This window comes from Condylura cristata, unplaced genomic scaffold (assembly GCF_000260355.1).
Source record: "Condylura cristata isolate star-nosed mole 26May11 unplaced genomic scaffold, ConCri1.0 scaffold00021, whole genome shotgun sequence".
Lineage (NCBI taxonomy): Eukaryota > Metazoa > Chordata > Mammalia > Eulipotyphla > Talpidae > Condylura > Condylura cristata.
In genome coordinates this window covers 23,607,718-23,622,798 of record NW_004567122.1, presented here as the reverse complement: position 1 = coordinate 23,622,798, position 15,081 = coordinate 23,607,718, and the positions used below count along the sequence as shown (strand labels likewise).

General features: G+C 55.5%; 1 protein-coding gene across 1 annotated transcript; it reads right to left on the bottom strand.

Annotated features, from left to right (window-relative positions):
• Positions 1–792: 792 nt before the first annotated feature.
• PDLIM4 (PDZ and LIM domain 4) lies at positions 793–15,075 on the bottom strand. Its single transcript, XM_004686699.2, has 7 exons — positions 14,919–15,075; positions 10,238–10,389; positions 6,399–6,480; positions 2,025–2,206; positions 1,673–1,836; positions 1,243–1,360; positions 793–1,117 (listed from the first exon to the last, which is right to left on the bottom strand). The coding sequence occupies exons 1-7, from the start codon at positions 15,009–15,011 to the stop codon at positions 913–915; spliced, it is 996 nt and encodes a 331-aa protein (XP_004686756.1). The 5' UTR covers positions 15,012–15,075; the 3' UTR covers positions 793–912.
• Positions 15,076–15,081: the final 6 nt, after the last annotated feature.

Sequence of the window (15,081 nt, the reverse complement as noted above, 5' to 3'; positions counted from 1 at the left end):
CTACATACAGTGGGTGGTTTACTTACTCCATTTGCAAAAATGAAAAAACAATAAAGTAGATAACACCCTGTGCTAGCAAGAGCTTAAGGAATCAACAGCCACACACTTGTCTGAGTATGATTTGATAGTTTTTTTGCAGTTTGTGACAGACAGAACAAACATTTTTTAAACATGCTTCTCTCTCATACACACATACTCACGCCCTCCACCTGTCTCCTCAGGCTCTCAAATACAGTGCGCCCCCTGGTGAGAAGACTGGGAAAGGGAGCAATGGGGTTGCTAAGAATAAAAGGGCTGGAGAGGTGGAGGAAGGCCGGAGAAACTCAAGTGAAATGCCTCCAGGAGGCAAACGCCGCCAGGGTAGCCTCCGAGACCTTCACCCCTTCATAGCCCCCCACCAGTAGGTCAATCCCTCCCATGTCTGCTAAGGCCTCCCCTGCTGGCTTCCGCTGGAGACGGGTTTTCCAGTCTGTGCTCAGCTTTGCCATACCATTGCAAGAGCACTCCCTCACTGAGTGACCGCTCCCCTCCTCAACCCATACTTCTCAGCAGACACCTTCCTGTCTACCCAGGTAAGTCCCCTTGGTGAGATGTCACCTGACAGAACCCCAGAGCTCCATTCTGTGTTAATGGAATGGCCCCTGTGACTCATGCCCACCGTACCCCAGGCTGGTCTTCCATGTCCCCATCCCCAGGGTACCCCATGCCCTGGACACACTGGGCAATGGAGGAGATGTAGTACTCAGGAGCCACGGCCAGCGCTGAAGGGGGGCCAGGGAAGGCACCGACATGTTGGGGGTCCACCAGAGGGCGTTTATTAGAGACGTGGGGGGGGGTGAACACATATTTACATGGGGGTACACAGGGGCATTAAAAGAAGCAGAGGCAAAGACTGGACATTAGAGGAGTGGCTCAGACGAGTTCCACCTTGGCATTGGGGTACACCGCCACCACATCGTAGCCCTCTGGCGGCTTCACGCGTGCCTTGGCATGGTTCTCACAGTAGAGCCGCTCGTCCAGAAAGAAGTAACCTCGCTGCTTGAGGTTCAGGCCACAGTCGCTGCACATGAAGCACTCTGGGTGGTAGAGCTTGTCCCGAGCCTTGACGATGGTGCCGCTGAACGGGGTGGGTGGGAGACATGTCAGGGGATGGGATGATTCACAGCACACCTCCATCCAGGGCCTCCAGCAGGGCGAGGAGAGACCTGGGGTAGTTTGGGGAAGGTGGGGGCTGGTACTTACACAATACCGTGACCACAGCGGGTGCACTCAGGCAGTCCCTGGAGCCCACTTAGCGGAGCACCCAGCTTGTTCGCTGTGGGCTTGAGGTTTCGGGGGCCGCCAGGCCCAGGTCGATCTCCTGAAAGGCAGAGCGTGGGTAGTCAGAAAAGGGCATCAGTGCACTTATGTGGCATGTGTGCCTGGGTCCTACTTCTGGCACACCAGCAGATGCCAGGGGGTTTGCAGCTCGCCAGGGCTAGGGACCAGGCAGAGGAGGCCAAAGACACAAGGCACAGGTGCAGTTAGGGATGTGGGGAGGCAAAGAAGAGCCAGAGAGCTGTGGATGGCTGGGAGGTAGGTAGGGCCTGGCGACCCAAGGGGCATGGCTGGGGGTGGTTCCCAGCACTGGAGGGAGCGGGAAGGCAGGTGGAGCAAGGTGCAGGAGTCTTACCCCCCTCGCCGGCTTCTAGCATGCCTTGTAAGTAGCGGAAGGAGCCTGACTGCTTGGGCTCTGCAGCCGTGGGCTCTGTTGGCTCTCGTAGCATCCTGTACACCTCTGAGCCCAGGTCAATTCCACAGTCTCGGCTCCGCGGGAGGCCCCTAGTTGGGTCAGCGCTGGGCAGAAGAGATGCAGGAGGGACAGAGTTGCAGTACCAGGCTTCACGAAGCCAGCTCAGGGGTCAGGTAATCAGGTAAGGTTTCATGGGTCAGAATGCCACCAGCTAAGAACCAAGGTTCTCATGTGAGAAGGACCTGAGGACTGAAATGGGATCTGGGCTTGACTGCAAGCATGTCTGTCATACCTGTGGCTTGGAGACACGTGCAGGCTGTTCATCTGGGCCAGCAGGGTAGCTTCACTGCTGCTGCCATTGTGAGGGACTGGGAGACGAGGTGGCTGCCCATAAGGAGAGCCCAGGCCTAGCCTGCAATCTTCAGATGCCAGCCCAGTGGCTGAGGACCGCCGGCTGGTTGCTGGACTACCATCCTAGAAGAGAAAGGGGGGCCTAAGACACTGGGAGCCCCTCTTTAGTAGGCCTCATCCCCATTACTTAATACCCACCCCACTATGCCGAGCCTTCTTGGATGTTGGCTGGTTACCCTTGCTCTGACACCTCTGGGCTATAACATCTCGGGACTGGTTTCCCCCAGCAGAAATGAGAAATGGCCACAGAAAGTCAAAACAAAAACCTGAGCACTTGACACCACCTTGGCTCATGGGCCCCATAGTGTATAGTGTTTATGAGAGATGGTGTAAGGGCAGGACCACGCCCAGAAGCCCGTTAAGGCCAGCAGACAATGTGACTTCTTTGTAGACATGCTTCTCGTCATCCCACCTGCCAGAACTGTGCTGTGGCAGAACTCCTGTCCTGTGGCAGAACTCCTGTCCTGTAGCCAGGGAAGGTCACTAATCATTGTGTTCCCAAGGCCCTGTGGTGGGGGCAGGGTGAGGTTCAGGGTGCCATTGTGAGTCTGGTCCATTCCAGGTCTGCACCTTCTTCCTGTTTCCTGCTTCCCAGGCTAAAATGGGTGGCCTTCAGTGGGGACGAGGCCAGGCCAAGGCTTGAGCTCCCCACCCTACTACGTGCACCAGCCTGGTGCCCCTGGGCTGACACATTTGGGGGAGGAGTGCCCTGGACACACTTCCTCAGCCCACGAGAAGGGCAGCAGCTCTGTGAGTGTGGCTCCAACGAGGGACTGGGGATATTTGTCCTTGCAGAACCCAGGCCACATGGTCCCTAGCTTTCAGGCGCACAGGCATGTCCACGGCAGTGTTAACACAGGCACACACATTCTCACAAGTATGTTAACAGATACGAACATGCATGAAGACAGCATGCAGGTGCCAGCTGTCTGGCTACGCACACCTAACCACACACACATGGCTACAAGTACTGGAGCCAGTACAGGTCCAGTCACTTGGGGACAGGTCCAGTCACTTGGGGGTGGCCGTGATGGCCTCATGGCTGAGATAAGGCTAGGACAGGGTGGTCTGAGCAGCCTGATTTCAGGGGGACGCCAAGGTCCAGCCATGAAGGTACTTCTCAGCCTCAGCCTGGCAGGTGAATACAAATGTCCCCTCTGCTGTAGGGTGGACAGGGATCCACGGTGGGGTGGAAAGGATCCCTCCCCTGGGGGGAAGACCCTGACTTGGACCTAGGCAGCCTCGGGCTTAGTTGAACCTGAAGGGCTTTGCCCTGAGTACCCGTTTCCTGCAAGCTCTGAGCAGGGTGGGGGCTTGAGGAATGGGCAGACCAGTGATGGGTGGGGGTGTTGGGGGTTTACTTCTTGACCCCAACATAGGAAAAGATCTTTTCTACCCAGGTGGGCCTCCTCTAAGAAGTAGTGGTGGTGGCAGAGGCAGCGGCGGCGGCAGCAGCAGCAGCAGCAGCAGCAGCAGGAAAGACCTCATCCCACTGGGCCCAACAAACCCCCCGAGAAACCCGAGCCCTCTCACACATGTGTCTGTGGGGCAGGCAGGCAAGGCTGGCCTGGCCTCTAATGGGGACCAGATGGGCTGTGAGCCGTGGGGGCAGGGCTGGGCTCATGGCAGAGGAGGCTTCCATAGGAAAGGGGAGTCAGAAGGACCTAGAAGAAGGAGGCTCGCACTCACCCCCACTCAGCAGGGTCTGGACGTCCACTGCAGAGTCATCACATCCACAGCCCCCCGCTCCCCCCCTCCCACAGCCACAGCCACCCATACTGGGGCCTCTCCAGGTCCGAATTCACTGCTGAGGACACAGGTGGTGACCTCAGCCTTGGTTTAAGGCCTGGCTCCATTACCTACAAACTGGGCATGTCACCTCTACCTGAACCTGTCTTTTCATCCATGAAATGGGGAAATGTGACAGTCTCTATAAGGTCTTCGTGGGGATGAAATGAGACAGCTGCATCAAAGCACTTAGCATAGTGCCTAGCACACAGCAAATGCTCATTGGATGAATGGCTGTTGTTTCCACAACAGCCTGGCTTCCCCTAGCTTCCCCATTCCTGGATTTCCCTTCCCCGTGGTGTTTTATCTCATGTCATGGGTTCTGCCTCTCGGAGAGCCCGCCAGTGGCCAGTATGGTTGCTGAAGCCTCAGTAGGTTAGTCAGCAGAATGGGCATGATGTCTGCTCGCTCATCAGCCCCTGAGGGACTGTGGTTAGAATCTGAACACAGAACTTGGATGGCGATGAGCACTGAGCCCAGATGAACAGATGTCACCTTCCAGAGGCCAAACTCTAGCTATCTGTTGGTCTGGGGAGCACAGGCTGAGTACATGAGGGGTGCTGGGCTGGGCCAAGCACCTCCTGTATTCCCAAGTCAGGCCTGAGAGGGGGGTCCCCTATAACCCAACTGGGCCTGAAGCCCCTGCCACTTGCCTTCCAGGGTACCCTGCGCTGGTCTCAGGGCCAACTGTGGTTTTCTCCTCCTCTGATGACTTCAGCTGGGTCCATCCCCCACCCGCTTGCAGGCAGAGGCTGGGAGTGTAGGGACAATGGGCCCTGTGTCTGTGTTACCCAGGACACGCCACGGCCCTGGGGGGGTTGGGTGGGGGTATTTCTGTCACCACTCGTGGAGCTCATGACCTTTTAAGTACAGCAGCTGAGGGGCTGCCCTGTTCTTTGTGGAAAATGCCTCCACCGCCAGCCCCAGCCACTGGCAGCCTAATCTTTGAGGAGGTCAGTGAAGAAAAGTGTTGGGGGTAGGGAGAGCTGTTCTCATCCCCAGTCTCCCAGGCTCACTGACCCTGAACCTCACCTGGAGGTCTTAACAGAACTGAGCTTCAGATTCCAAAGCCCAGGTCCCTTCGCCTACCCAGCCTTGCACTCACACATGACCAGTGGGCCTGCCTAGTTCATATCAAGGCTGGCCAATTTGGCTCTATACCAGGGAAGGGTCCATGGAATTATCAGTGCAAGCCTTGGTGACATCGATGTGGCCATGAATCTCTACAGGAACAGCTGACTCCTGGGTAGAACTGGAAAGCCTTTCTGAGGCCCCGAGCATCACCCCACCCCTCACCTCTACCATCCCACCCAGAAACTAGTCCGTTCTCTGAACTAGGTCTTTGTGAGTGCTTCTTGGTACACTTTTTCCATGTACCTCTCACCGCCTTGTTCTTCCCAGGCTTTGGGGTCTGGACTTGGATACCCCCTCCTGTAGGAAGTCTTCTCTGACTTCTCAGCTGAGTCATGTGCCTGCTCTGGATTACTACTCTAGCCCCTGGCTTCCAACATCCCAGAACTGTCTTGCCCCCTTCCAGAATGGGCACTTGCTGTCATGTGGTCAGCATCTTGTCTCAGGAGTGCCAGCAAAGGCAAGACAGTGAACACACATCACAGCCAGATAGGGACTGGGTAGAAGGTGAGGGAGAAGCCATGGAAGAGCCTTTTCTCTCGTCTTGGGAAGTCTCCTCTCCCTGCCCTGGTCACTCTTCCTCCATAATGAGACAGGAGACATGAACAGAACCCGGAGGCCATGGCCCCACATGCTGGGCCCGTGGTTCTGACTCCATCATGCCTGAGTCCAGCATCTACCTTGCCCAAACCCTGTGGTGCAGAGATGTCAAGCAGGCTCTGGCTAACTCAGTCCCCATATCCTAGCCGCCTTTCAAGTCCAAAAAAAAGAGCAGCTTGTCTCCCTTCATGTACCTGAGGACAGCACCACAGCTGTTAACTCCTGTCACCTGGATAGGTACTGGAGCAGACACACATACAGCCTGGGGTTTGCTTGGTGCAATCTCAGGACGGCCAGGGGCAAATTAAGGTTTTGGACAGGCCAAGGAAGTGCTTGATGTTCTCAGTTAGCCCTGAGGCTTGAAGATGACTCAGGTCATGTGGACACCGAAGGCTAGGGTGAGCTAGAAGATTACCCCAAGCCTGTGAATAGTCACCCTCAAACTGCTGACTTCTTTCTGGTTTGGCACCAAAGTGAACCTCCAGTGGGTAAATGGTAACTGAGGTGAGGCCTAGCCTTATCTCTGCCCTCCATCTTTGTCTCAGGTCCAGAACTACCTGGAATATAGGCAGAGCCCCCAGCAGGTGCCCATCACGAGGCGAATACAGGTGTGGCACGGGCATGGCCCAGAGAAGTCTCTAGCTTGACATCTGAGCACCATCATGAGGTGAACCTGTAGACCAGGCCCAGCCTTCTGCCCTGGGCTCACTTTGAGTCAGGCAGTGTCTATACATACCTGGACATCAGGGTCGATGTGGATCCTGTGTGCCTGCGCCTTGCTGTCCTCCAGGGCACTGGGCCAGCTCTTGACCTCAGGTCTGTGGCAGGAATTTAGGATGGTCAGATGTGTGCTTACTATGCCCCAGGAACCAGGTCAAGACCAAGAAAAGCTGGGGTCTGGGCACTGAGCCTCCCAGAATCAGGCCTGGCACCCTGCAGGAAGACCTCACCCCTGTGCTTTCCTTTGGTGGCTGCTGTAACAAGAAGACACAGCTCTTGATCTGCCACCCTTCAGAATGGGACAACGTGTCTCTCCCCCGCCAGCGGCTCTATCTCTCTCCTCTGGTTCCTAGAGAGGCAACATCAGAAGCCCAGCCACTTCCCCATCCTTCTGTCTTCTAGGGGGAAGCTCAGCAGAGAGAGGCCCAGCTGAGAGCAGGGGGAGCTAGGCCTCACACACTGATCAGTTAGAAGCCCATCCATTCCGTCTGGCCAGGCCTGGGGGTCAGGCATTCATGGGCTCTGGGGAGGTGGAATGAAGGCTCGGAGGGGGTGCGCCTCCCCTCCTGTGGCTGCCGGCAGAGTCATCACCAGTGTCTGCCCAGCCCAGATGGGAAACAGGCCATTAGGAAATTCCTGCTTCGCCATAGAAACCAAAAGCTAAACACCACTCAAGAGGGAGAAAAACATCATAAACCTGCCATAAGCAGGGCAGGCAGGGCCCAGAGGTTACAGGCCCAGAGCCCAGTCCTGCCCCTCTGAAGCCCTGTGAGGAGGAACACCAGCAGAGGGCATGGACCCTAGACTGGCGGGTGAATTTAAAGTGAGACTGATTAGCTCAAAGGGGACTGGTGTCCCAATTTACCCCAAAAGACCTCCTGGGTCTTTTTGAGGCCTTACCTCTAGGCCAGCAGTCCCATCCTGCTGATTCAGCCAAGGGTTTTTTACTGCTATTTCTACCTACAGTCCACACTTGTTCTGCACTTCCTCACCTTTGTCCATCCCTGCAGGTAACCTCTCCTTCACTACTTTTGGGATGCCTATGGCACCAAACCTTGGCTATCCAGGGTCAACATCACCCCCACTGGGCTCTGGCTTCAGCTCACTCAACCTGGTTCCCAAGTGATAGTCCTAAGGCCACTCTAATTGTGGCCTCCACCACCCAGAACTCTGTAGGACATCTCGCATGGCTATTTGTTCTTATACTTCCCCGAAGTTGTACCCAAAAGAGAAGTACAAGTCTGTGGTTTAAGGGCCAGGGTCATGAGGGTGACCCAAGGCATCAGATTGGCAAGAAGGGCTTACTCATGTGTCAGTCTCCACCTCAGGCTGGGCGGGTGGCACCATCTTTAAACAAAATCCCAGCAAAAGCATGGCCTGTGAAAAATGCATCTGGTGACAGGGACCCTACAGAGAGCCAGGGTTGGAGCTGACCAGGAAGGTCCTGGATGGCCATGTTCTATGACCAGGAAGTGTGGGCTAACTTGGATAGTTGGATACCCGGCTATGAATTCTAGACACAATGAAGATTTCTTGTTCTATGGAGAAGCCACAGAATGGCTTGGGAAGCCAGTCCAGGTGCAGCTCTGGGGGTGTGGACACAGCATCTCCCTCCTGTGAGCTCAGCAGCCTGATCCTCCAAAGAATCTGGTAGGGAGGGGAGACTGAGAGAAATGGAGGGGTGTCTTTGGAACCAGGAATAGATCCTAGTAAAGTAGGCAGGATAGACAGTGGGGTCTCACCTTGCAGATGAGAATTATCTCAGGAGAAGAAATGCCAGCACATGGGGGTCAAGGTCATCTCTATATCTTTTTTTAAAGATTTATTTATTTATGCATATAAGAACTGGGGTACAGCTCAGAGGGGCCGGGGGGTGGGGGAGCGATGAGAGGATTCACCATGACAGAGTGGGGAGCAGAACAGGCAGATTGGACTGAAATATTTTGCTGAGGGGAGCAGCAGGTAAGACAGGAGAGGTCTGCCATGCCATGTGGGTCAGCTCCCTGGCCGGAGGATCAAACTTGTGCCGCAGTGGCTGCAGATAGCTTCATAGTGCTGTGCTATAACCCAGAGCACCACCTGGGAGGCCCCCCTTATCTTGACCCCTTGGAATGTGCATGTGTGAGTATTGGGGATAGGAAGCTAGAGAATAGAACCTTGAATTTCCATCCGGTCCGGGAAGACCTGATTCATCATTTCACTCCATCCCTAGATTGCAAGACAATCTCCATTTTGGAGTTGAGGAAGTTAAGGATAAAAGGCAGCTCTCAAGTGCAGATCTGAGACTGGAATCCAGATCTGTGATATTAGAGAATGTGCTCTAACCTACTCCACGCTCAGGTGGAGCCTGAACCTCCAGAGAGGAACAAGTCGGTGGACTCCTGGCCCCATCTAGTCCTGGCTTGGAACAAATGAGAAGGGAATGAAGGAAGGGAGGAAGGAAGGAAGGAATGGTGATCTCCACCCTGCTCCCAGCACCCTCCCCTGACATCACTCCCTCTGGGAACCTCCTTACTCAGACCTCCTATGAGCCCCCCACCCCACCACCACCATCAGGGCTGCCCTTGTTCAGCCACAGAGTCAAAGCCGGAGGTGAGTCAGGGTCCAGGAACCCAGCCAATTGGGGCAGTGTCAGAGGCACTTGCAGGCAGTGAGTGCTGACATTTCCCATCCAACCTGTATCTCAGTTTGGGATTGGGTGACTGGCGCCCTACTTTATGGGGAAGGAAACCCAGGCTCAGAGGTCATCCCACAGAGTCTGGACGAGGACCAGCTCTGCTGACCTCCTAAGCCAGGGCCTCCTCACTGTGTGACAGGTGGAGTGTTTGAGGTGTTAGAACTTGTAGCTGGGCCCACTCAGCATCTGGAGTGTAGACAGGGAGCCCAACTCCAACCTGTGTCTGGGCCAGGCACACATGGGAGCAACTTAAGAAAATTTCCCACCATGTTTAATGGCCCCAAGCCAATGGTTCACTCCCCGCCCTGCTGGCTCTCAGGCCTAGGTTAGCAGTGTGGTTTGGAGAGAATTTGCCCATATATGGCTACAGGGGCTTGTAGAAAGTCCCTGTTAACAGTGAAAATGGCAGAGCTGGGCAGTTTTGTCTGACTTCTTGGCATCCAGGCAGGATCAGGAGCACAGACACCCCATGCACTTAGGGCCTGACTGTCGTCAGGACTGAACAGAGACCTAGAGGCCTAGGGCTTGAGCAAGGCTGGGTCCTGCCCCAGATGGACCTTCCATCCTAGACTCTGTGTAGGGCAGGGGTACAGGTCAGAGCAGAGTCAGCTGATACAGGGCAGCAGTGTGGCTGGACGCAGTGGTCAGCAGCCAGGGAAAGGGGTGGAGCATGTGAGAGTGAGAGAGAGCTGAAGTCCAGTGTTGCTTCCTGTGCCCTCACGCTGTGTCTTTAAGCCCCTCTAAACTTTCTGAGTCTTGGTCAGCTCCCCTATAAAGTAGGGACTATGTTAGTTTTTACATTATTAGTTGGCTTGAGAGTTAAATAAGGTGTTGGACAAGAAACTGCTTTGAAATGATCATCAAACAGGTCACTCGGGTGAGGAAAGGATTGAAATCAGCCCCAAGGCTACCCCTGATCTTAACTCAGACCTGATTTTGGGTAAGTACCCCAATACCCTTCAGCCCTGAGGCAAAAAGGGGCTTCTTCCCTTCTTAAGTCATCCCTAGCTCTAAAAAGTACTTACTAGGAAAAAAAAATCACTGATCCTTAGGACAGGGATGCCAGAGAGCTGAGGTTGAGTGGGGTCCGGTTCACACAGGATGCTGGCTACCCAAAATGTATCTTCCCTTTAAACTTCCCCACCCCATCACCCTGGCCCAGTCTGCCCTATGCATACCTGCTCACAGAGAGTGTGAGATGGTCGTGACAGCCCTTGATGCGATTCTGAGCCTCCAGATGCGTCATGAGCTCTGTGCTCTCCCCATTGATGGCCTGGATCAGGTCTCCGGGGCATAGGGCGGCCTGCGCAGCCTTGCTGCCAGCATGGACCTGTGGGGGACACGCCAGGTGGCTGAGCACAGTCCTTCTGAGGCCTTTACAGGCTGTGCTCTACACTCTCTTCACACTCAGAACCAGGCTGATGTGTCCTGCTGTCCCCGTGACCTGTGGTGGGAAAGCCAGGAGGTTGTGTTCCATGTGGCCTGGCTGTCGTCTCTGCCCCAAACACTCTCAACTTTAGCACTGGAGGCCTGGTGGGTCTGAGAGGGCTCCCTCTGTGCTGGAACAAGTGGGATGTCACTTTTGCAGTCTGCATGTGTAAAACATAGACAAGGCACAAAAAACTGCATCAACACTGCCCCCACCCAGCCAGACTGCATAGCAGCTCCTTGACCTGACGTCAAACTCTTAATCTTGTCTCCCTACCTGTTTTCTCTCATTAACACCCTCCATATTCACCGCCATACAGCTACTCTTTGTTTGGACCAGCTGAGATGTCACCTCCACGCTTCTGCAGATGTTGCTCCCTCTACCTGGAACACTCTTTCCTTTGATCCCAGGTCCTAATGCCAGCTTCAGGTCTCAGCACAGAGACCATTTCCCCCGGGAACCTCTCCTCCAGGCCTGACAGCCCTCTCTCCATTATCACCTCTGTTCCCCTAGCATTGCGGTTAGCTTATTCAAGGTCTGTGGCATCATCTCGCAGGCAAGTCCAGGGTCACTACTTTCAGCTGCTATACTTCTAGTTTACAGTATTCCCCCCACCCCCCACCATTTTCTCTGCAGGACAGGCTCCCAGGCCACCCCAGAGCTACTACTGACTCCCGAGAGTCAAGTGACAGCCACATCTGGAGCCTCTTACAATGCTGGTTAGGGAAAGGCTCTCAGAGATGTGTGAGTCAACAGGCCAGGGGATTTCAGAAAACAGGGTACCCTGCTCCTGGCACCCACAGGAAATAGACTTCAGGCATCCTCACTCTTACCAGCCTCTAGCGGTACACAAATGTGGCTCAAGAGCAGTAACCCTGCTCTGTTGGCAGAAGGGGAAACTCCAGAAGGCTGCCAGGCTCAGCCCCAGCCTCACAGTTGCAAGTCACAGTAGACAAAGCCGAGGAACTGGCAGCTTTTTGGCTGGAGGCCTGTGTGGCACTACCCGAGCTGACCTGCCCTGAAATAAGCTGCACCAAGAAATGTTCCCTTGGACCACGATCCCCTCCGCTAACCAGCCCGCCACGGACATTCACTCGCGGGGTCTGGACACCTGCATCGGCCTGTTTTCCCAGGAGAGACACCCCGTCGTTACCATCCCAACCCGTCCACAGATCTTGCTTCAGGCCCCCCTCCTTCATGCTGCCTGCTCTGTGACAGGGCCTGGACTCAGCCTAGCTCATGGCAAGCACTCCACCACCCAGTGAGGACAGTGGCTGTCCTCACTCCTATTTACAAAGGAAGAAAGAGAGGTTTGTGGGAAGTGGTACCTTGCACCATTTGCCACATTGGAGAGGAGCCCTTATTCCTTGGGGGGACGGCTAGCTGTGGGATGACTCAGTCCACACAAGGGGTGCATTCAGGGCCCTGTGGGTGGAGGAAGTTCTCGAAAGCAGGGGTGGCTGGGACTCTGCCAGCTCCTCCAGCTCGGGGAATTCTGGTCAGAGCGGGCACCGGGCCAGGAAAGCGTGACTCTCCCAGCTGCCTTTATATGCATTGTTTCACTAATCCTTGAGGCAGGCCCATTTCCGAGATGAGAAAACTGAGGTCCAGAGATGCCGAATTGATAAATGGCACAATTCAGATTTCAGCCCAGGCCAACTGGTTTCAAGTTCTGTGCTCTTAACAGCAGTGCTTTTCTGCAAAAAAGGAGGTGAAGGGAGAGTTTCTCAGGTTGAAGGATCAGGGGGTACAATGGCTCATCTGGGGAAGAGTGAAAGGAGGCTCTTATGGTCAAAGCATCATTAGTGATAAGAAAGTGAAAGAGATAAGCCAGAGAGGAAGGAGGGACCAGGCCTTTCCAGCCACACAGGCCCAGGCAAGAAACTGGTGTTTCTGCTGGGTGCTTGGGAACCACGAGAGAGAAGTGGGGAAATCACAGGACAGAGCTGAATTCAGGCCGATCCCTCTGGCTCAAGTACAGGATAAACAGACAGAAAGGAGACAGAGGGGAGTGGCGGGGTCAGCTGGGTGGCTCAGGCATGAGCCAGACCCACACCTGTAGCAGCTACACTCCCCAGCCTTTGCTCCAAGCTGCCCAGCCTAGACACTTGGGGGCCGGGGGTAGAGGGTTGGGGAGGAGAGGGGTGCTGGGAGTCACAGTCAGAATCCAGTTCCCAGTCATCCTATATAGTCACAGCAACCCAGACAGGCCTAGACTCCTGACCCTGCCCTGCTTCTTTGGATACATTAACTTAACCTCTGTGAGCCTCAGTGTCTCCATCTATACTGTGAGATCAGAAAGAGGCCTTACTTGTAAGGACTGCTGTGAGGACTACCTGAGAATCAGGGCACAAGCCTTTGTAGGGCCCAGGATATTATAGTGCTCATTCCAGGCACCAATTGCTGGAGACTGGTACCAAAACCCACTTGGGAGGGGCCTGGCATGATGTAGATATTCAGCAAGACCAGCCTGGGTTAATGTTCTTGGGGGTTCCCTGAAGTTTTGTGAGCTGAGGTTGCGAGGCACCATCCCCACCAGGTAGCCAGCTTCCCTGTCTATGTGATTGTCCCACTGGGTGAAGACCACCAGGGAAGCTTGGGAGGAGTAGGGCTTAAGCCCCCTTATTGCAAACACTCCCACCCTATTATCAATGTCTGCAGACCTACCCCTGAGGTACCTGCTGGGCAAGCCATGGCCTGTGCCTCCCCAGCCTTGTAAATCTCCCCAGATCCCACCCAAACCCAGGCTCAGCCATCCTGGCTCCTGGGGCCTGGCTGCTGCTGCCTGACTTTGGGGGACAAGGGGGTTCTTCCTGGCAAATTCTCCCCCCTCCTGACTGCCTACCAGGGGCCTGTATCCTGATCAGCTCTAAACAAGGCGGCGGTGGCGGCCGCTGCTGCTGCTGTTGCTGTTGCCGCTGCTGCTGTGACGTGTGGAGGCCTTTCCTCGGCAGGCAGGCGGCCGCGTGGACAACAGATGTCTCTGCTCTCTGCCGCCTGCGGCCGTCAGCCGCTGCCACTGAGCCTGTCAGCGGCCTCACGCCCAGGGTGCCTGGTCCACTGGCCAGCCCAGCGCCCCCAGCAGCTGGCCTCAGCAGACTTGGACACACAAACAACACACACACACACAGACACTCACAAATGCAAGCACCCAGCAGGACTCCCTTAGGGAAGTGGGAGATGAAAGCCTCCCCCCCACCCCTCCTCACCCCCCTCCCCCGCTGTGTGTGGAAGGCCCACCTCACTCTGCCCTGGGGACCTGGTAGCCATGGGTAAGAGCGGATGAGGGCAGCCTCCCAAGACAGCTGGGCCTGCCTGTCACCCTGGCCCCCAGAAATGGATTCTGTGAGTCCACACTCCACTGGGAGCCCACCCCCTCTGAAGAACTGGAAAGAAGGCTGAAGCCTTGGCTTGGCACATCTCACAGTGGTGAGAGGTGGCTGTACAGTGGGGGAAGGTGGTTCTCAGTTACCTGACACAGACTCCCCACAACCAGAGCAGCCTGGGTAGGGGAAAGGGATGGTCTCAGATGGCCGGTCCTCTCTTCTAGTCCCTCCAGATGGGAGTCCCTAAGGACACTCCTTTTCTCTGTTCTCTCCTTTTCTGTCTCCTAGGCTTGGACTCCTAGGGGCAGGGTCTGAATTCCCTCAACTATGGGATCCCAAGCTGGGGCAGGATTCTGTCTCCGCCAGACTGGGCACCCCTGCTGGTAGGGTGCGAGTCCTCTGTTCCTCTATCCTTCCCAGATTAGCTACTCCACCAGGGTTGTGACCTTTCGCTTCTTCCTCTGTCCTAAGGGCAGTGTATAAGAAAATGAAAATAGGACCTTGAGAACCTTGAGAAATTGTGCTGGGGTCATCCTAGCCCCTGGGCTCATGTTGTCTGGTGGGGAGGGGTCTCACAACTTCATAGCCAAGTCTCTCCTAACCCTGGAAACAAAAAGCTCCTCTGGGTCACTTCCCCTTTGGATGGCTGAGTTCATAACAACAGACTGCCCAAAACCCAGAGATCCAAAATCTCTTTTGGGATTCAGTGGGGACCCCAGACCTGCCTGGACTGGCACCCTTGATAGGAAAAGCTTTTCTCAGTCATTTTGTCCCACAGCTTCGGGCTGGTTTCAGGCATTTCTGGGTCTCTATAAATATGTTCAGACCACTAGCCCTCCCCACAAGTGAGGCCGGCAGGGTTGCTGCTGTGTGAACTCCTGGGGGATCCACCACAGAATAAGGCAGGCAGGCCCAGCACAAGAGGGGAGTGGGTATGAGGCGGCAGGGTCCTGGCTAGAAATCTCCTCTACAGCTTTCGGGTCACCCCAGGCCAACCCTTGCCCTTCCAGCCTTAGGGACGTCGGGGATCCCGTCCCGGGTGGACCGGGAGGACTGGGTCTCTGATTTAGGACCTCCGTGGCGCCCCGCGGCTGTCGGACTCACCCGAGAGATGGTGAGGGGCGCGCTGAAGTCTCGGCCGCCCACCAGGCGGAAGCCCCAGGGCGAAGGGCCGCGCAGGGTCACGGAATGGGGCATCGCGGGCTGGGGCCGCAGCCGGAGCCAGAGCCGGACACTGAGGAGCCTCCGCCGTAGCCGCCGCCGCCTG